At 42.0% G+C, this 14,031-nt stretch overlaps 1 protein-coding gene across 1 annotated transcript; it reads left to right on the plus strand.

Annotated features, from left to right (window-relative positions):
- The first annotated feature begins 131 nt into the window (after positions 1-131).
- Positions 132-13,599, plus strand: LOC129750081 (arfaptin-2). The gene is made up of 5 exons (XM_055745291.1): positions 132-367; positions 433-565; positions 1,047-1,561; positions 3,187-3,294; positions 13,439-13,599. Exons 1-5 carry the CDS (start codon positions 227-229, stop codon positions 13,478-13,480), a joined length of 939 nt encoding a protein of 312 aa, XP_055601266.1. The 5' UTR covers positions 132-226; the 3' UTR covers positions 13,481-13,599.
- Positions 13,600-14,031: the final 432 nt, after the last annotated feature.

Raw genomic sequence — 14,031 nt, forward strand, 5'->3', positions numbered from 1 at the left:
TGGTGTGAAATAATCCTATTTTTGTACAAAATTTCATCTTCCAGGTGTTTGAAATTTTGAGTGTGTTTATCGAACCGCCGCTCGAATCAAAAAGCCTTTTCAAATGTTTGTATCTTACTGGCAACCCTGAACAAAGCAAATTTCCTTTTTCTTGAAGTGATCGAATAAGTGTTACTTTTAACAGAAACAGATTGTTTTAGCTTCAATTTAAGCTAAGTTCTCGAGAATGAGTCATAACTCCGAGAAAAGCATTCACGAAATGTTGAAAGCATCGTTGCCATCCATGAATGATAGCGTGGAAGCCGTTCATTCCGGTACTCCAGCAGAAACCTACACGAAAAGTGCTAGTTTTCCTATGTCGATCTCGGTTTGATTTACACGGATTAAGATAAGTTTCGTACATCATCTAATAAAAATTCATATTTCTCTTAGGAACAACAACTGCAATCAACACTCGTAGAAGAATCTGCCTTCATAAAAAGTGGTTCTTCGGCTTTGTCCGTGTTAAAAAATTGGAGTATTTCTACTTATAAATGTACCAAACAACTTATGCTTGAAAAAATGGGTATGTTAACTAAAATTTACATTTTATTTCTTTAAAGTTTGATTCTAGTTTGCTTGTTATGAAATTTTTACAGTAATTTTTAAAAACATTTGTTTTAAGTCGCTAATGATTTAGGGCTTAGGGCAATCGTAGCACTGATCTAAATGGTCGCTATAGATATAACTTAAACTTAAAAATTCTATTCTATCAAGTCTCAAATCAATTTTTCTGGAACTAGCATAAACATAAGATTAAAAACATTGCGATTGAAAAACAGTTCCAGGGAGAAAATTATAATTTTATATGTTAAGAACTACAAACATAGGATCACCTGCTCTAGTTTTGATTAGTTGTTTCGTCAGTTCGTAAACCAAAAGGACGATCATCAAACATTTCCGCAATTTTCGAAAAATTAAAAAAAAAATGTTTTTTTTAGATTTTAATTTGTTTCTAATCCATAAGTTAAGTTAAATAGATTCCTCACAACTTTTAATCTTTTAAGGTAAATGTAGCCGAACGGTGGATATGGAGCTAGAATCCCAAATAGAGCAGTTAAGAGATACTCAAAAAAAATATTTATCCATACTGCGGTTAACACGATTATTCAGTACTCATTTCTATCACTGCGTGAAAACTCAACAAGCTCTCGCTGAAGCATTTTCAGATCTCGCTCAAAAAAGTCCTGAGCTGCAAGAAGAATTTTTAAGAAATTCTGAAACTCAAAGAAGTCTCACGAAAAATGGCGAACTTTTACTAAATGCTCTCAACTTTTTCACGTCATCTATAAGTACTCTTTGCAATAAAACTATCGAAGATACTATAATAAATATCAGGCAATATGAAGCAGCACGTATTGAGTTCGACGCATATCGCATTGATTTGGCTAACAGTAAATCAAATTCGCCAAACAACACTCCAAATGACGATATTCAAGTGCAATACGAGAAGTATAAGACTAGTTACGAGAAACTTCGTGCAGACGTTGCCATTAAAATGCAGCTTTTGGACGAAAATCGAGTAAGTTTTCAGAAATATTATCTAACATTAACATTCAATATTTCAAAGGATCAGAACATAGCTCGAGATAAGTTATATGAAGTCTACGTATCGTAAATCGTTAGAAAAACATAGGATTACACGGTAATATGACATTTGGCATAATGGGCATTTGGCATAACTTCAACTTATCATTTAGAATATATTTATAACTTGTAAGATTTCCTTTTAATTTTTGCGGCAAACAACGATGATGCAGGGGGTGAGGCAGCCAAAAGCCGTCGAGGCTCCCCAATCTTAGGTGGCCGACGATTCGCTGTTGGAAGCGGCGGCCTTATTGGTCTAGGTCTACTGGGGTCTCCTAGGTTTACCTGCGTGCAAGGTTAAGGTGATCCTTTAGCTCTGTTCGCCGCGCGACAGCGCGAAATACACTATTCCATTGAAGTTCGAACGCGCAGCGTGAGAAGTCCGTTTTCAGCTTAGGTCTGAAAGCCTTACTTATAGCGGTTTTACAAAAGTCGACACATTCAAACAAGTAAAAACACCAGGGGTGAAATTATGAATCCTATTCGATTCGAGTTACCCATTTCGAGTTGAACTCGAATCGAATTACGAATCTCGTTCGAGTTCTAAATTTTAACGTACTAGATTTCGAGTAAATCGGGTAGTAGATCATCTCGAAACGTTCCATTCGAATCGAGATCGGTAATGCCAAAGTTGCTCGAATCGAACGAAACTCGATTGTTTCGAGTTCCATAATCCCGCCCCAGCTTCCTCACGCTGCGCATTCGAACTTTCATAAAATATTGTCCTTCGCGATATCGCGCGGCGGATGGGGATAAGGGATTACCCCTAGCTTTCACATAAACCTAGGAGACCCCAGTAAACCTAGATCAATCTAATAAGGCCGCCTATGGCTGGTCGGCGGCTTTGAGCCGCCTCACTCCTGCTTCCTCGATGTTTGCGACAAATAACAATATGCGGCAAAAACATAATGAGAACTGGATTTCGTAAACCTTTTGAATATGGACAATTAGAGGAGAACTCCGAATTACCGCAGGTTGTTAGCCCATGTATAGGATTTGTATCAGAAGTAAACACAGAAGCTACTACTGTAAGCAAAGATTGATATAAAATAATTTTCCTCTTGACTTCATGCAGAAATGTGGAATTTTGAATGGTCGTACTTTTACCCCACATAATTCGTACTTTTGCATCAGAGGTTATAGGGTAAGAGTACGTTTGGATAGCAGTTAGGCGTTTTCATTGCGTCGATCGATTACCTTCGTAATCGTTTTTGGTTTTTTGGAAAAACAACTGCAATTTTTTCTAAAAATAGAATAGCACTAAGGTCGTACTTTTACCCGACCATACTCTAATAAAATAAAACTCTGTCTCTCAACTTTGTCTGATAAATGAATCTCGACGTGACCTCATGAAAAAAATGAAATTATGCCAAACGACTTTTATGCCAAATGATCGTTATGCCAAAAGGCATTTAAGTCAAATAGCTTTTATAACGAATGGCTTTATGCCAAATGTCATACTCCCGGATTTCACAACTTTTTGGTTGTTCGCGACTTATGATTAATTTCGACTTATGTTTTATAGACTTAATGTAAATTCATCTTCTTTTTTAAATTCAGATAAAGGTTATGCACAAACAACTTATTTTACTACATAATGCGATAGCAGCATACTACTCTGGCAATGCACAATTGTTAGAAAGTACATTGCAACAATTCAATGTAAAGGTACGTATGAACATAACTATCCACATCATCTCAGAGGAATCAATCTATCTAAGTTAAGTTAACTTAACTTAGTTAACGTTTTGTTGTATTTTTTCAAACCTTGATTATTGTTTCTGCCATCAATGTTTGTCTCATTTTATTAGTTGTATTTGTTTCCGGGTATTACTTCGTTTGTAGACTTTTTGTAGTCCGTATTTGACTTGACTCAAAAATAAGTCTTCTTCTTCGATCAAAACGAGTTTGCCGAAGATCCTACAATCAGTTCCGGATTCGGATTCGATCTGATGGAGAATATAAAGCAAGATATTTCGCAAATACAATATTTATCCGGGAACGACAATTCACGGCAGTGAATTCGAGTTTAATCAACCTACTGATCGGAATCTTGCTAGAATAGCATCAAACTCAGCTAAGAAAATGCTGCACTTCGGCACGAGAGAATACAATTTCAAGCAGAACTATAATTTTCACCAACCAATCTATCAAACACGTTTTTCAATTTCTTCCGACTTTCCTACTTTTTCTTTTCTCCTTTCTCTTCTCACCTGTCTAACTATCAAACTGTCAAACTAATCTTTCACAAAATGGGTTTGATGTTCCCCCTAATTTCACCCTCTCAGGGCCGTAGCAACACCCCACCCCGTAACGCCCACTTTAGGGGGCTTTACCTTCACATACATCTAGCAATGCAACCTTAACTACCCCACGGCGAAGAATCCCTGTACTGGTAGCTACGTCGACCTGCCGAACTTGTCCATCTTCTCCAGGAAACGTCTTCAACACTCTTCCACGAAGCCAGCCGTTCCGAACGCTTTCGTCGACTATCACCACTAGGTCTCCTTCACGTAAGGGTCTCACATCATGAAACCACTTGGTACGACGCGCTATGGTTGGAAGATAACTCGCAATCCACCGCTTCCAAAATTGATCCAGCATGTAATCCATCGCCTTCCAGTTCGTGTTCAGCGCCGTCGGTTCATCTATCGGCACTTTCGCTGCATTACTTCCGCTTGAACTCATCAACAGGAAACTGTTCGGTGTGAGCACTTCAGCATTTGGTGAATCAAGTGGAACGAATGTTAACGGGTGTGAGTTCACTATCATCTCAACCTCAGCCAAAAGGGTCATCAATTCTTCGTCGTCAAGTGGGCTGCGAGGAGCTATGCTTTTCAATGCGTCTTTGACCGATCTTACTTTACGCTCCCAGACGACTAGTCGATGATCCTCTTGAATACTTACTTACTTAATGATCCCGCGCCGATCCTCCGGTGCATAGGGCCGTGGTAAAAGACCTCCACTGTTGACGATCCGGAGCCAGCGTCTTCACCTGGTCCCAGTCAAGATTATCGTCGACAGTTCGGATTTCAGCGGCTAGGCTTCGCCGCCACAAGTTTCTGGGTCTGCCTCTTCTTCGATGTCCTTCTGGATTCCAGTCTAGCGCCTCTCTGCAAATCTCGTTTTCATCTTTTCGCAGCGTGTGCCCGATCCATCTCCACTTACGTTCCCGAATCTCGATTTCTAGCGCCCTTTGATGACACCGGCGATGCAGTTCCTCATTCGAGATCCAGTTGCCAGGCCACCAAGCGCGGATGATATTCCGCAGGCAGCGGTTTACAAATACTTGCAGTTTTCGCGTCGTCACCGCATATGTGCACCAAGTTTCGCACCCGTACAGCAATACGGATTTGACGTTTGAGTTGAAGATTCGGATTTTTGTTCGTAGAGAGATCTGGCGTGACCGCCAGATGTTTCGGAGACTCGCAAACGCAAATCGGGCCTTTCTGATCCGGGTTTCGATGTCTTTTCTGGTACCACCATCAGGCGTTATCTGGCTACCAAGATACTGGAAGCACTCCACTTTCTCAACTTGTTGCCCAGCTACCATGAAACTGGAGGGATTTCCTGTGTTGATCTCCATCGACTTGGTCTTTCCGACATTGACTTTGAGACCTGCTGCCTTGGAACTTTCGGTGAGGTCGTCGAGTTTGCTCTGCATGCCTTGTTGTGTTTGGGCGAGCAAAACAATATCGTCTGCCAGGTCAAGGTCGTTCAGTTGCTCCATTGTTAAAGGATTCCACGGCAATCCTCGGTTCGGTGCACAGTCAATCGATCCAGTCAGAATCTCATCCATTACGATGAGGAAAAGTAGCGGTGATAAGATACATCCTTGTCTCACTCCAGCAGTTACCGGGATTGGTTCGGACAAGACACCATCGTGCAAAACCTTGCACGAAAATGCCTCGTATTGTGCTTCGATGAGATGGACTAGTTTCTCTGGGACCCCTCGTCGCCTTAGAGCCGCCCAGATGTTTTCATGGTTAAGTCGGTCGAATGCTTTTTCGAAATCAACGAACACCAGCAGAAGAGAGTCCTCTTGATCCTCTTGAATAGTCTTTGCCAATCGGGCACCGATAAGTGCTGCATTAAGCTCGTTTCTGGGAATTGATTGGGATTTCAGAGTGGTCACTTTGGCCTTTGCTGCTACGAGTGAGCAACGTGGTAATCCACGGTCGATAATACGGAAAAATGCGACACAGCTGTACGCGATCTCACTCGCGTCTACAAAAAGATGCAATTGGAGAGACTCGTAGCTTCCAATTTCATAATTCGGGAAGTAACATCGAGGTATTTTAATTTCGTTCAACTCTGACAACAATTTTATCCACCTGTGCCAACTTTTCAAATTCTCTGCTGTTATTTTTTCATCCCACAGGACTCCTGAGCGCCAGATGTCTTGAATGAGCACTTTCCCGTGAATGGTATAAAAGGAGATGAACCCGAGCGGGTCAAAGAGGCTCATAACCACTTGCAGCACCTGACGTTTGGTGGGGATACTTTCAGTAGACAACAAAGGCTTCAAATCTTCTCGAAATTGGGCATCAAATATAAAAACATCTTCGTGGGACTTCCAAACGATACCGAGCACTCGGTCGGTCGATGACGCAGTTTGTACTGCCGAAAAACACTTATCAGATTCGGCAAACTCACCGCCTAGCAGCCGAAGAACTTCATGGGAATTGGATTGTCACGATGGTATTTCAAAACACGCTGCTCGGTTCACGATCGATACCTCCTGTGCTAATTTGACCACTTCGGCTACTGTATCTCGACTGTCGAAAAAATCGAAAACAATCCTTTCGTCTTTTCGCCATATGGTAACTGTTTGGCAGCTTGACGCAGTCCGATCTCCACAACAATCCTGTTTGAATTCGACCGGAGGCGGTTCGTACCGTGGTTTCCTCCAAAATCTTCCTCGCTCGCATGTCCTCTTCGCATTCCGGTGGAAGTTGCTCTTGAATGCCGATGGTGTCGCTAGAGACGAATTCTCGGACAATGTCTTCTAGGTGTTCATCCGAAGCGCATCTGCAGACGTTCACTCTGGCTCGAGACTGTTCTGCGGTTAAACTTCTGCCACCAAACACTACCCAGCCTAAGCGAGTCTTGGCGGAAACAGGCTCATCGTTCCGACGTTCACGCTTACCAAGCGTCATAATCAGCCGAGCATGGTCCACCCCAATCAGAATGCTAGGGGTTGTTTCGTTGTAACTTTCGACTGGTAGCCCTCGAAGGTGCGGGTAGAGCTTGACCAAATCGGGATAGTTAACTGTCTGCTTCGGGAGACCCAGATTTCTGACTGTACGGACGTTTTTCAGCAGATGCTTTTCTCCTCCGTTAATCTTTGCGATGGCTAGATTGACACGACGGGAAGAATTTTTGTTTCTGGTTACGTTGTTCGTCCACTCGAGGCATAGTGGACTCTCCGTGCCTTCGAGGCCAAGTTCTTCTGCCGCTTCGTTCTCGATTAACGTTAGATCGGAACCGTCATCCAGGAACGCAAACGCCGCTACAGATTTCCCGTTTCCAAATAGTCTCACGGGAAGAATTTTGAATAGCGTTTTGTCTCGAGAATGCCGATGCGTCGATACAGTTCCTGAGGTTCCCGATTGTGCATCCGATTGGTCCGACCTTTTGGTAGAATGAAGCAGTTTATGATGTGCCTCGGAGCAACCGTCTACTCCACAAGGGTACTTTGTGCGGCAGGGCCACTTGCCGTGTGGAAATAGGCATCTTCGACACATTTTCTTTCGCTCGACTATTTTCCATCTTTCGCGGACTGAAAGCTTGCGAAACCTATCGCACTCACGAATCTTATGCCCCACGCTGTCACAGGCGAGGCAGGGTTTCGGATTTTCTGATTTCACTGGTGCTTTCTCTGCAACTTCCTTACGGGCATTCAAAAAGCCTCCTACTTTTTCCTTCCGCTTCTTCCTTTTCGTCGACGCTTCTACGGAGGATTCCGTCGCTGTCGAAACGTTACAAGCGGCTGTCCGGATCGTCGAAATAAAGTTGCAAAACGCTTCTAGGTTTGGTACCGGAACGCTCATCAAGTAATGGCCCCACTGTAACTGCAAACATGGTGGGAGCTTGCTCACCATCTCCGTTAGTAGGATAGGGCTTGAGAGGTAAGAATGTAGTTGTGCTGCTTCCATAAACGTCACCAGGTTCCGGACTTCTCGACCGAATGTGACAAGCGTCCCAAGCTTGTTGGCATTTGGTTGTGTTGCTGTTCGGACTCTGGTCAGTAAGCAGTTGACCAACTGGTCCGGTCTTCCGCATTCATCCCGAAGGGTCGTAATTATTTGCGGTACGGCGGACGGAATTGTCAGTATACTGAGAACCTTTTCCCTGGCATTGCCGATGAGGGCTCTCTGCAGACGGGCTAGATTTTCGTCGGGCTGGATACCACACATCCGCGTGGTAGACTCGAAAGCATTGACGAACATCGGCCACTCTAAAGGATCTCCGGAGAATTTGGGTAGGTCTCTCGACACCACCTGTCTCGCTGCGATTTGTTGTGCGCTGATCACACCAGCAGCAGGATAGGCCCAGGAATTTGGGGCCTGCCGCGGTTGTGAATTATCCGTTGATCCAACGCCGTGGATTCCATACGGATTGGGAGCCGCTCCAACTCCTGTGCAAGCAGCCGGGAACTGCTTATCTGGCAACTGTCCAATATCCCGGGTCCTCTGGTTTGACTCGTTCTGCTGAACGCATGTTCTGCCCGGATTTTCCGTCGGGGGAACTGCTTTGTTGTGCAAAACTGTAGAAAATCCCGGAGGGATTGTAAAACGCGGAGCTCGGAATGTGGGCATCAGTGCTGCTGTTTGCCATTCAGTTTGATTTGATTCGGGAATCACGGAAAGCTGATGAGCAATCGGGTTAAATAGTTTCGGAACCGCTCCAGTCGGTACGTTTCTCGAAAGTGGCGTGGAAGTAGCAGGTATCACTTCCGGATTCGCCTGCTGTCGTACATCGCTGACCCAATGGTTCACTGCCTTAATCCGATCCCGAGCACTAAAACTGGAAACGCTGCCACCGACTGCTTCCTCCTGCTCGATCTCGAGCTCAAGTTGGTGCTTCTGAGAAAGATATTGGCGATCTTTCTCCTGGATCTTATCTTCCAGGGCTTTCTGCTCCTCGAGCTGCTGAAGGCGCAATCTTGCCGAACTGTTAGATCGCACGGATATCACGGATCTTATCGATTTCGTCGATGCAGCAGGATGTTCCATTCCGCGCTTCTTCTCACAGGTACCACAGATCCACGATCGATTGGCAACAGATTCGGTAACGCCGATGCAATCGAAATGCCACCAATTATCGCAGGCATCGCAAGCAACCATGCTACGAGCGCCATCCGGACGGGAACAGGCGAGACAGTTGTGTTCCGCAGCAGTCGTCCTCGACTGATTGAGGTTAGGATCCCGCGAACTCATTATTTTTGAGCTTGTAGACTTTTTGTAGTCCGTATTTGACGTGACTCAAAAATAAGTCTTCTTCTTCGATCAAAACGAGTTTGCCGAAGATCCTACAATCAGTTCCGGATTCGGATTCGATCTGATGGAGAATATAAAGCAAGATATTTCGCAAATACAATATTTATCCGGGAACGACAATTCACGGCAGTGAATTCGAGTTTAATCAACCTACTGATCGGAATCTTGCTAGAATAGCATCAAACTCAGCTAAGAAAATGCTGCACTTCGGCACGAGAGAATACAATTTCAAGCAGAACTATAATTTTCACCAACCAATCTATCAAACACGTTTTTCAATTTCTTCCGACTTTCCTACTTTTTCTTTTCTCCTTTCTCTTCTCACCTGTCTAACTATCAAACTGTCAAACTAATCTGTCACAAAATGGGTTTGATGTTCCCCCTAATTTCACCCTCTCAGGGCCGTAGCAACATCGTTACTACAACTTGTTCAGGATTATACGTAATCACATATACCATCATGTCACCATCTACCGCCCAGTTAAGCGGTTTTTCAACTTCAAATATGTGTAATAAAAAAACGACGGCAAATTTTTATTTGCTTTCTTTTCCAATACATCTCATAACTGCTCTACTTTCAATAAAAAATCTAGTGGAATGCAAAAAATGTACGCTTTTCAAAATAATTTACTACACTTTGGGGTGTTCAACTGGCCCTATTACCGCCCACTCGACTTTTTCGGGTGTTGATAATGTTTTCTTAAGTAAAAACTACCTAACAACACGGAAACTGTTCTTATTAGAATTTTTCATGTAACGAGGTGTCAAAACAATATTTTGGATGAAAGAATGCATTTTGTGAAATTTTTCCCGCAAATTTTGTAAAAATTTAACGAAGTGCGTTGACTGACAAAAGCATGAATCCCGACAAACAGCCTCAAGTAACCAGTTGCTTTCAACGATAAAACATCATTTTCTAACATAATTCAACTAAATGCTTCTTACAATTTACACATTTGACACAATAATGCGTTAAAAACGAAGAAATTGTGCGTGACCGGTCATTAGGAACCCACACATTTTTTTATGCACCAATTCCCGCCCATCACTAAACGCTTCACAAAACAACAACTATTGAAAAAATCGAAAATTTTCCGATGCAAATCTATTCTACAAAAATTAAACAATCGTTTCAAGTCGATTTTAAGTCAAATAAATACTATCTAGTAAACAAGAACCCTTTTTGCCCTAGGAGTACAGTAATGTTTAGTTCGCTAACAGGAGTCGAATTCAACAATTTGATCGGAAATCGAAAACCAAACATTTTATTTCTGGCTATAATTTGCTCAATTAAGCTATGTTTTTTCAGTGAAATGGTCGAACAATGATGCCGACACAGAACACAGGTCTTATTTTTGGAGAAAACATCCCAGTTTTTTTTTAAATACAAACAAAAGGGTGATTTTGGGCGGTAAATGGTGTCTGGGCGGTGAATGGTGACTTGTTGGTATTTAGAATCGCTCGTAAAAATGCCGAGTAAGCTTACGGATTGATGATATCGTAAAAAAAACAAGTCTTGTATGAATGAACTAGTTCATAAACAAGTTAAATATTTCTAATGCGAATTTAAAGCGTATTTAATTTTTTTTTCGAAATTGCATGTGGTTGACTCGCGGTATACTCACGTTTACTCCTTGCGCCTCAAAGTCCAACTGCTGGGGTTTCTAACCTCGATCCCATCTGAGGACTATCCGGAGTCTTCGAATCGAACGCCTATTTAAGGCTTAAGTATAACGAATTGCATCCCAAAACACGAATTACAGCGTTATGGGGGCATTGAGTTCACAATGCCATGTATTCAATGGATCCATTTCTAGATGTTCGGGATCAAAGAATGAGTCCATTTTTCTCTTTTTGAGCTGCCCTACAGCTGCTGCTAGTTGGTCACCGAGATCTTCGTGGCATGTTTTCTTAAAATGGACGGGCATACCTCATCATCACATGATCTCGCGTTTGGATTCGAAACGCAAGATCCAACTGTGTTATGCGGTGGAATCAGACTTTTTACCAAAATGGTGGGGCAACTCCAAATTCTTTCAGTGCATCCATGCTTCCATCGCCTCTTAAGCTCGAGCTTAACGATTCCAGTCGACGAATTTGTCTTTTATAAGACGAAACCAACAAACAAAACCCCTGAGAGTTGTTCATTGACTTCATTGTATGTAATATTTTGTAAAATCGGAGCCACAAATGTTCCAACGTCGTTAACTGTTTTTTTTTTTGGTTACTCAGGTGGTAGATTCGAAGAAGGAATTTTACGAATCGGTCCCATGGGTCAAATTCACGCATACGCGCTACTCATGCAACACTTGCTTAGAAGTTTATATTTAAATTAAATATCATCCTTACCGGCCGAGGTCATCTTCACGTCGTGTTCCGATCAGCTACGGTGATTGTTTGGCGTAGTTCATTTGATAGCTCGGACTCATTAAGTTTAGTAAATATAAATTACGTTATCCTACGTCGATCGTAATTTTCATCAGTCTCCAACTCCTTTGCAGAGCAGTCATTATGCGGGCGAGCCCATCGCAGACTGTATGCCAAGTGTTGATGTCATCACACATCTTCTGCAACATGTTGTCGGCTGTCGCGTCTGGTCTGCAGTTGGCGAATATGTTGGCACGTTCCTCTACAAATCTTGGAAAATAAAAAACCACGTGCTCCGGTGTCTCGTCCGCGTCACCGCATGTTAGGTAGAACTGCGAGGTCACTGAAATGTCCTAGAATATTCTCCAATTCGGATGCAATAAAAGACACAGGCTTGTTACTAGATACACAATCAGAATCTAACTGGCGCTTTATTCCAAAACCTAATTCTTATCGAACTGAATTGCTTGTTATAAGATTTGTACGTCTCGGTGGTCGAGTGGTTAGGTGGGCGGTAATCGCTGGTCCACTGATGGCATGGGTTCGATTCCCATCTCGGTACTGGGTGTTAAATGTTAATCTTAAGTTGTCCACGTCATTTATTCAGTCTGTAAAGCCTAAATCGGCTAAGACGTATGTGTATGTCTTTTTACAATATGGTGTTGACACACGTTCAACGCGATTGTAAGACACTACAGCCACATGTCCGAACCTATGGTGATACTTCATGAAGCATCCATGAACAGTCAGGAATTGCGTAGGGAAGAATGCCACAGTGTGGTAAATTCCTGGAAAAAATCAGGAATTGCGTCATGTAGAAATCCACTTCGCCATGCTTTCTCTCCATCCACTCCTTGATGTTTGGGATCAAACGATGAATCCTTCCTCTTTCTAAGCTGTTCCACAGCTGATGCCAGTTGGTCATGGAGATATCTCTGGTTCGTGTTTTCACGTTGCAAACAAAGCACGAATGAAGTTATTATCAATTTACAACCTTCTTTGTAATAAATTTAGATTTTGTTAAAGAAAAAACCAAGAATACATGGATTACGATGTTTTCCATACAAACATCCGTCCAAAAAAGAATGCAATCGTCTGCTGGGCGATAATGAACCTGATTTTCTACCCGGCACAATTTTTGATCACGTTCATCGATTTTGATGAAACTTGGCCTGGTATCAGATCAAACATTTTTACATCTTTGAACCAAATTTCAAGGTTTTTCAATGAAAATTGTCGAAGATACAGCAAGTTTAGTGAAACAACTCCAAATTTTCTTTTTTTTACGGAAATAGCTCTATCTTTGTTTCCCGTCATTGTAAAGACTGTAAAGTTGAACTAGATTGTGTGAAATTTTCATGAAAAAATATCAACCAAGAGAGAAATGGCAGCTTGTCAAAGTTGGAAGTGGGTGCGCAGCTTCACGCGATTTCATTCTTTTTTGAAAGCAACTGTGCATTAAAATTTGTTTATAATTATATGTATTAGTATGAGCATTAGTATAAGTAGTTATTTAACTATTTAATTCCCTTTTTTCTAAGAGGATCTCTTAAAAGGAAACTTCTTTTCCACTGAGATTCACTTTTTGTGTTATTCATGTTGCTTAAAGTTACATTACCTCGCACATTAAATAAAAAAATGAGTTCTCGGTATGAGTAAATTTTGTACGCTATCTTAAAAAAAAACCTTATAGCGCACACACTAAACTGCGTGTGTTGTATTCATACGCGATGTCGTGTGTGTGTGTGTGTGTGTGTGTGTGTGTGTGTGTGTGTGTGTGTGTGTGTGTGTGTGTGTGTGTGTGTGTGTGTGTGTGTGTGTGTGTGTGTGTGTGTGTGTGTGTGTGTGTGTGTGTGTGTGTGTGTGTGTGTGTGTGTTACGTTTACAGTTGACAAACAACAATGCGCAAACGGAGACAACCTTAAATGTGTCTTATTTTTCAGCTCAAATCATTTAACACGATGTCATCTTGGCTGGAGCAATGAAACCGTGATATTTAATATTTAAAACCCATAAAATAGTTCACCATTTCAGTTATTTATTAATGTCTACGTCTGCTTTTGATTTAACTATTAGTGCAATAAATCTTTTTTTCTTGTGAAAATGTGACTAACAATATAGAAAGATAGAGAATTCCTATGAAACGAATTGTGTATAAACCGAAGAAGGCTTGGGAAGCTCCCCAGCCTTACTCTCAACAACCAAACAATATCTATGACTCGCCAAACCCGTCTGCTGGGACTATGGTTGGATGACCGCCTTAACTTCAAGTACCACCTGGATCAAATTAGAAAAAATCATGATTCATCATGGTTCATCGTTTTCATCATGGCTGGTTCATACCATCGATTTTCCATGGCTTAGGCCTACTAAGTCGTGCCGATATAGAGGTAGTTATCAGTAAATTGGAACCTCTGTACAACCGCTGTGTTCGAATAATAAGCTCCGCCTTCTGCTCCAGCCCAATTCCCTCCCTGATGGCAGAAAGCGGCCAAAGTAATTGTTAAAATTTCAAAAGGTTTTCTACACTGAGTTC

The sequence above is a fragment of the Uranotaenia lowii genome, chromosome 2 (genome assembly GCF_029784155.1).
Source record: "Uranotaenia lowii strain MFRU-FL chromosome 2, ASM2978415v1, whole genome shotgun sequence".
NCBI classification, from domain to species: Eukaryota; Metazoa; Arthropoda; class Insecta; order Diptera; family Culicidae; genus Uranotaenia; species Uranotaenia lowii.

Excerpts from the sequence above, each read along its gene's own strand:
- LOC129750081 (XM_055745291.1), top strand. The coding sequence starts at position 227 with ATGAGTCATAACTCCGAGAAAAGCATTCACGAAATGTTGAAAGCATCG. Across the intron at positions 368-432 it reads GTTTTCCTATGTCGATCTCG|GAACAACAACTGCAATCAAC; the intron begins GTTTGATTTACA and ends TATTTCTCTTAG. Across the intron at positions 566-1,046 it reads ACTTATGCTTGAAAAAATGG|GTAAATGTAGCCGAACGGTG; the intron begins GTATGTTAACTA and ends TAATCTTTTAAG.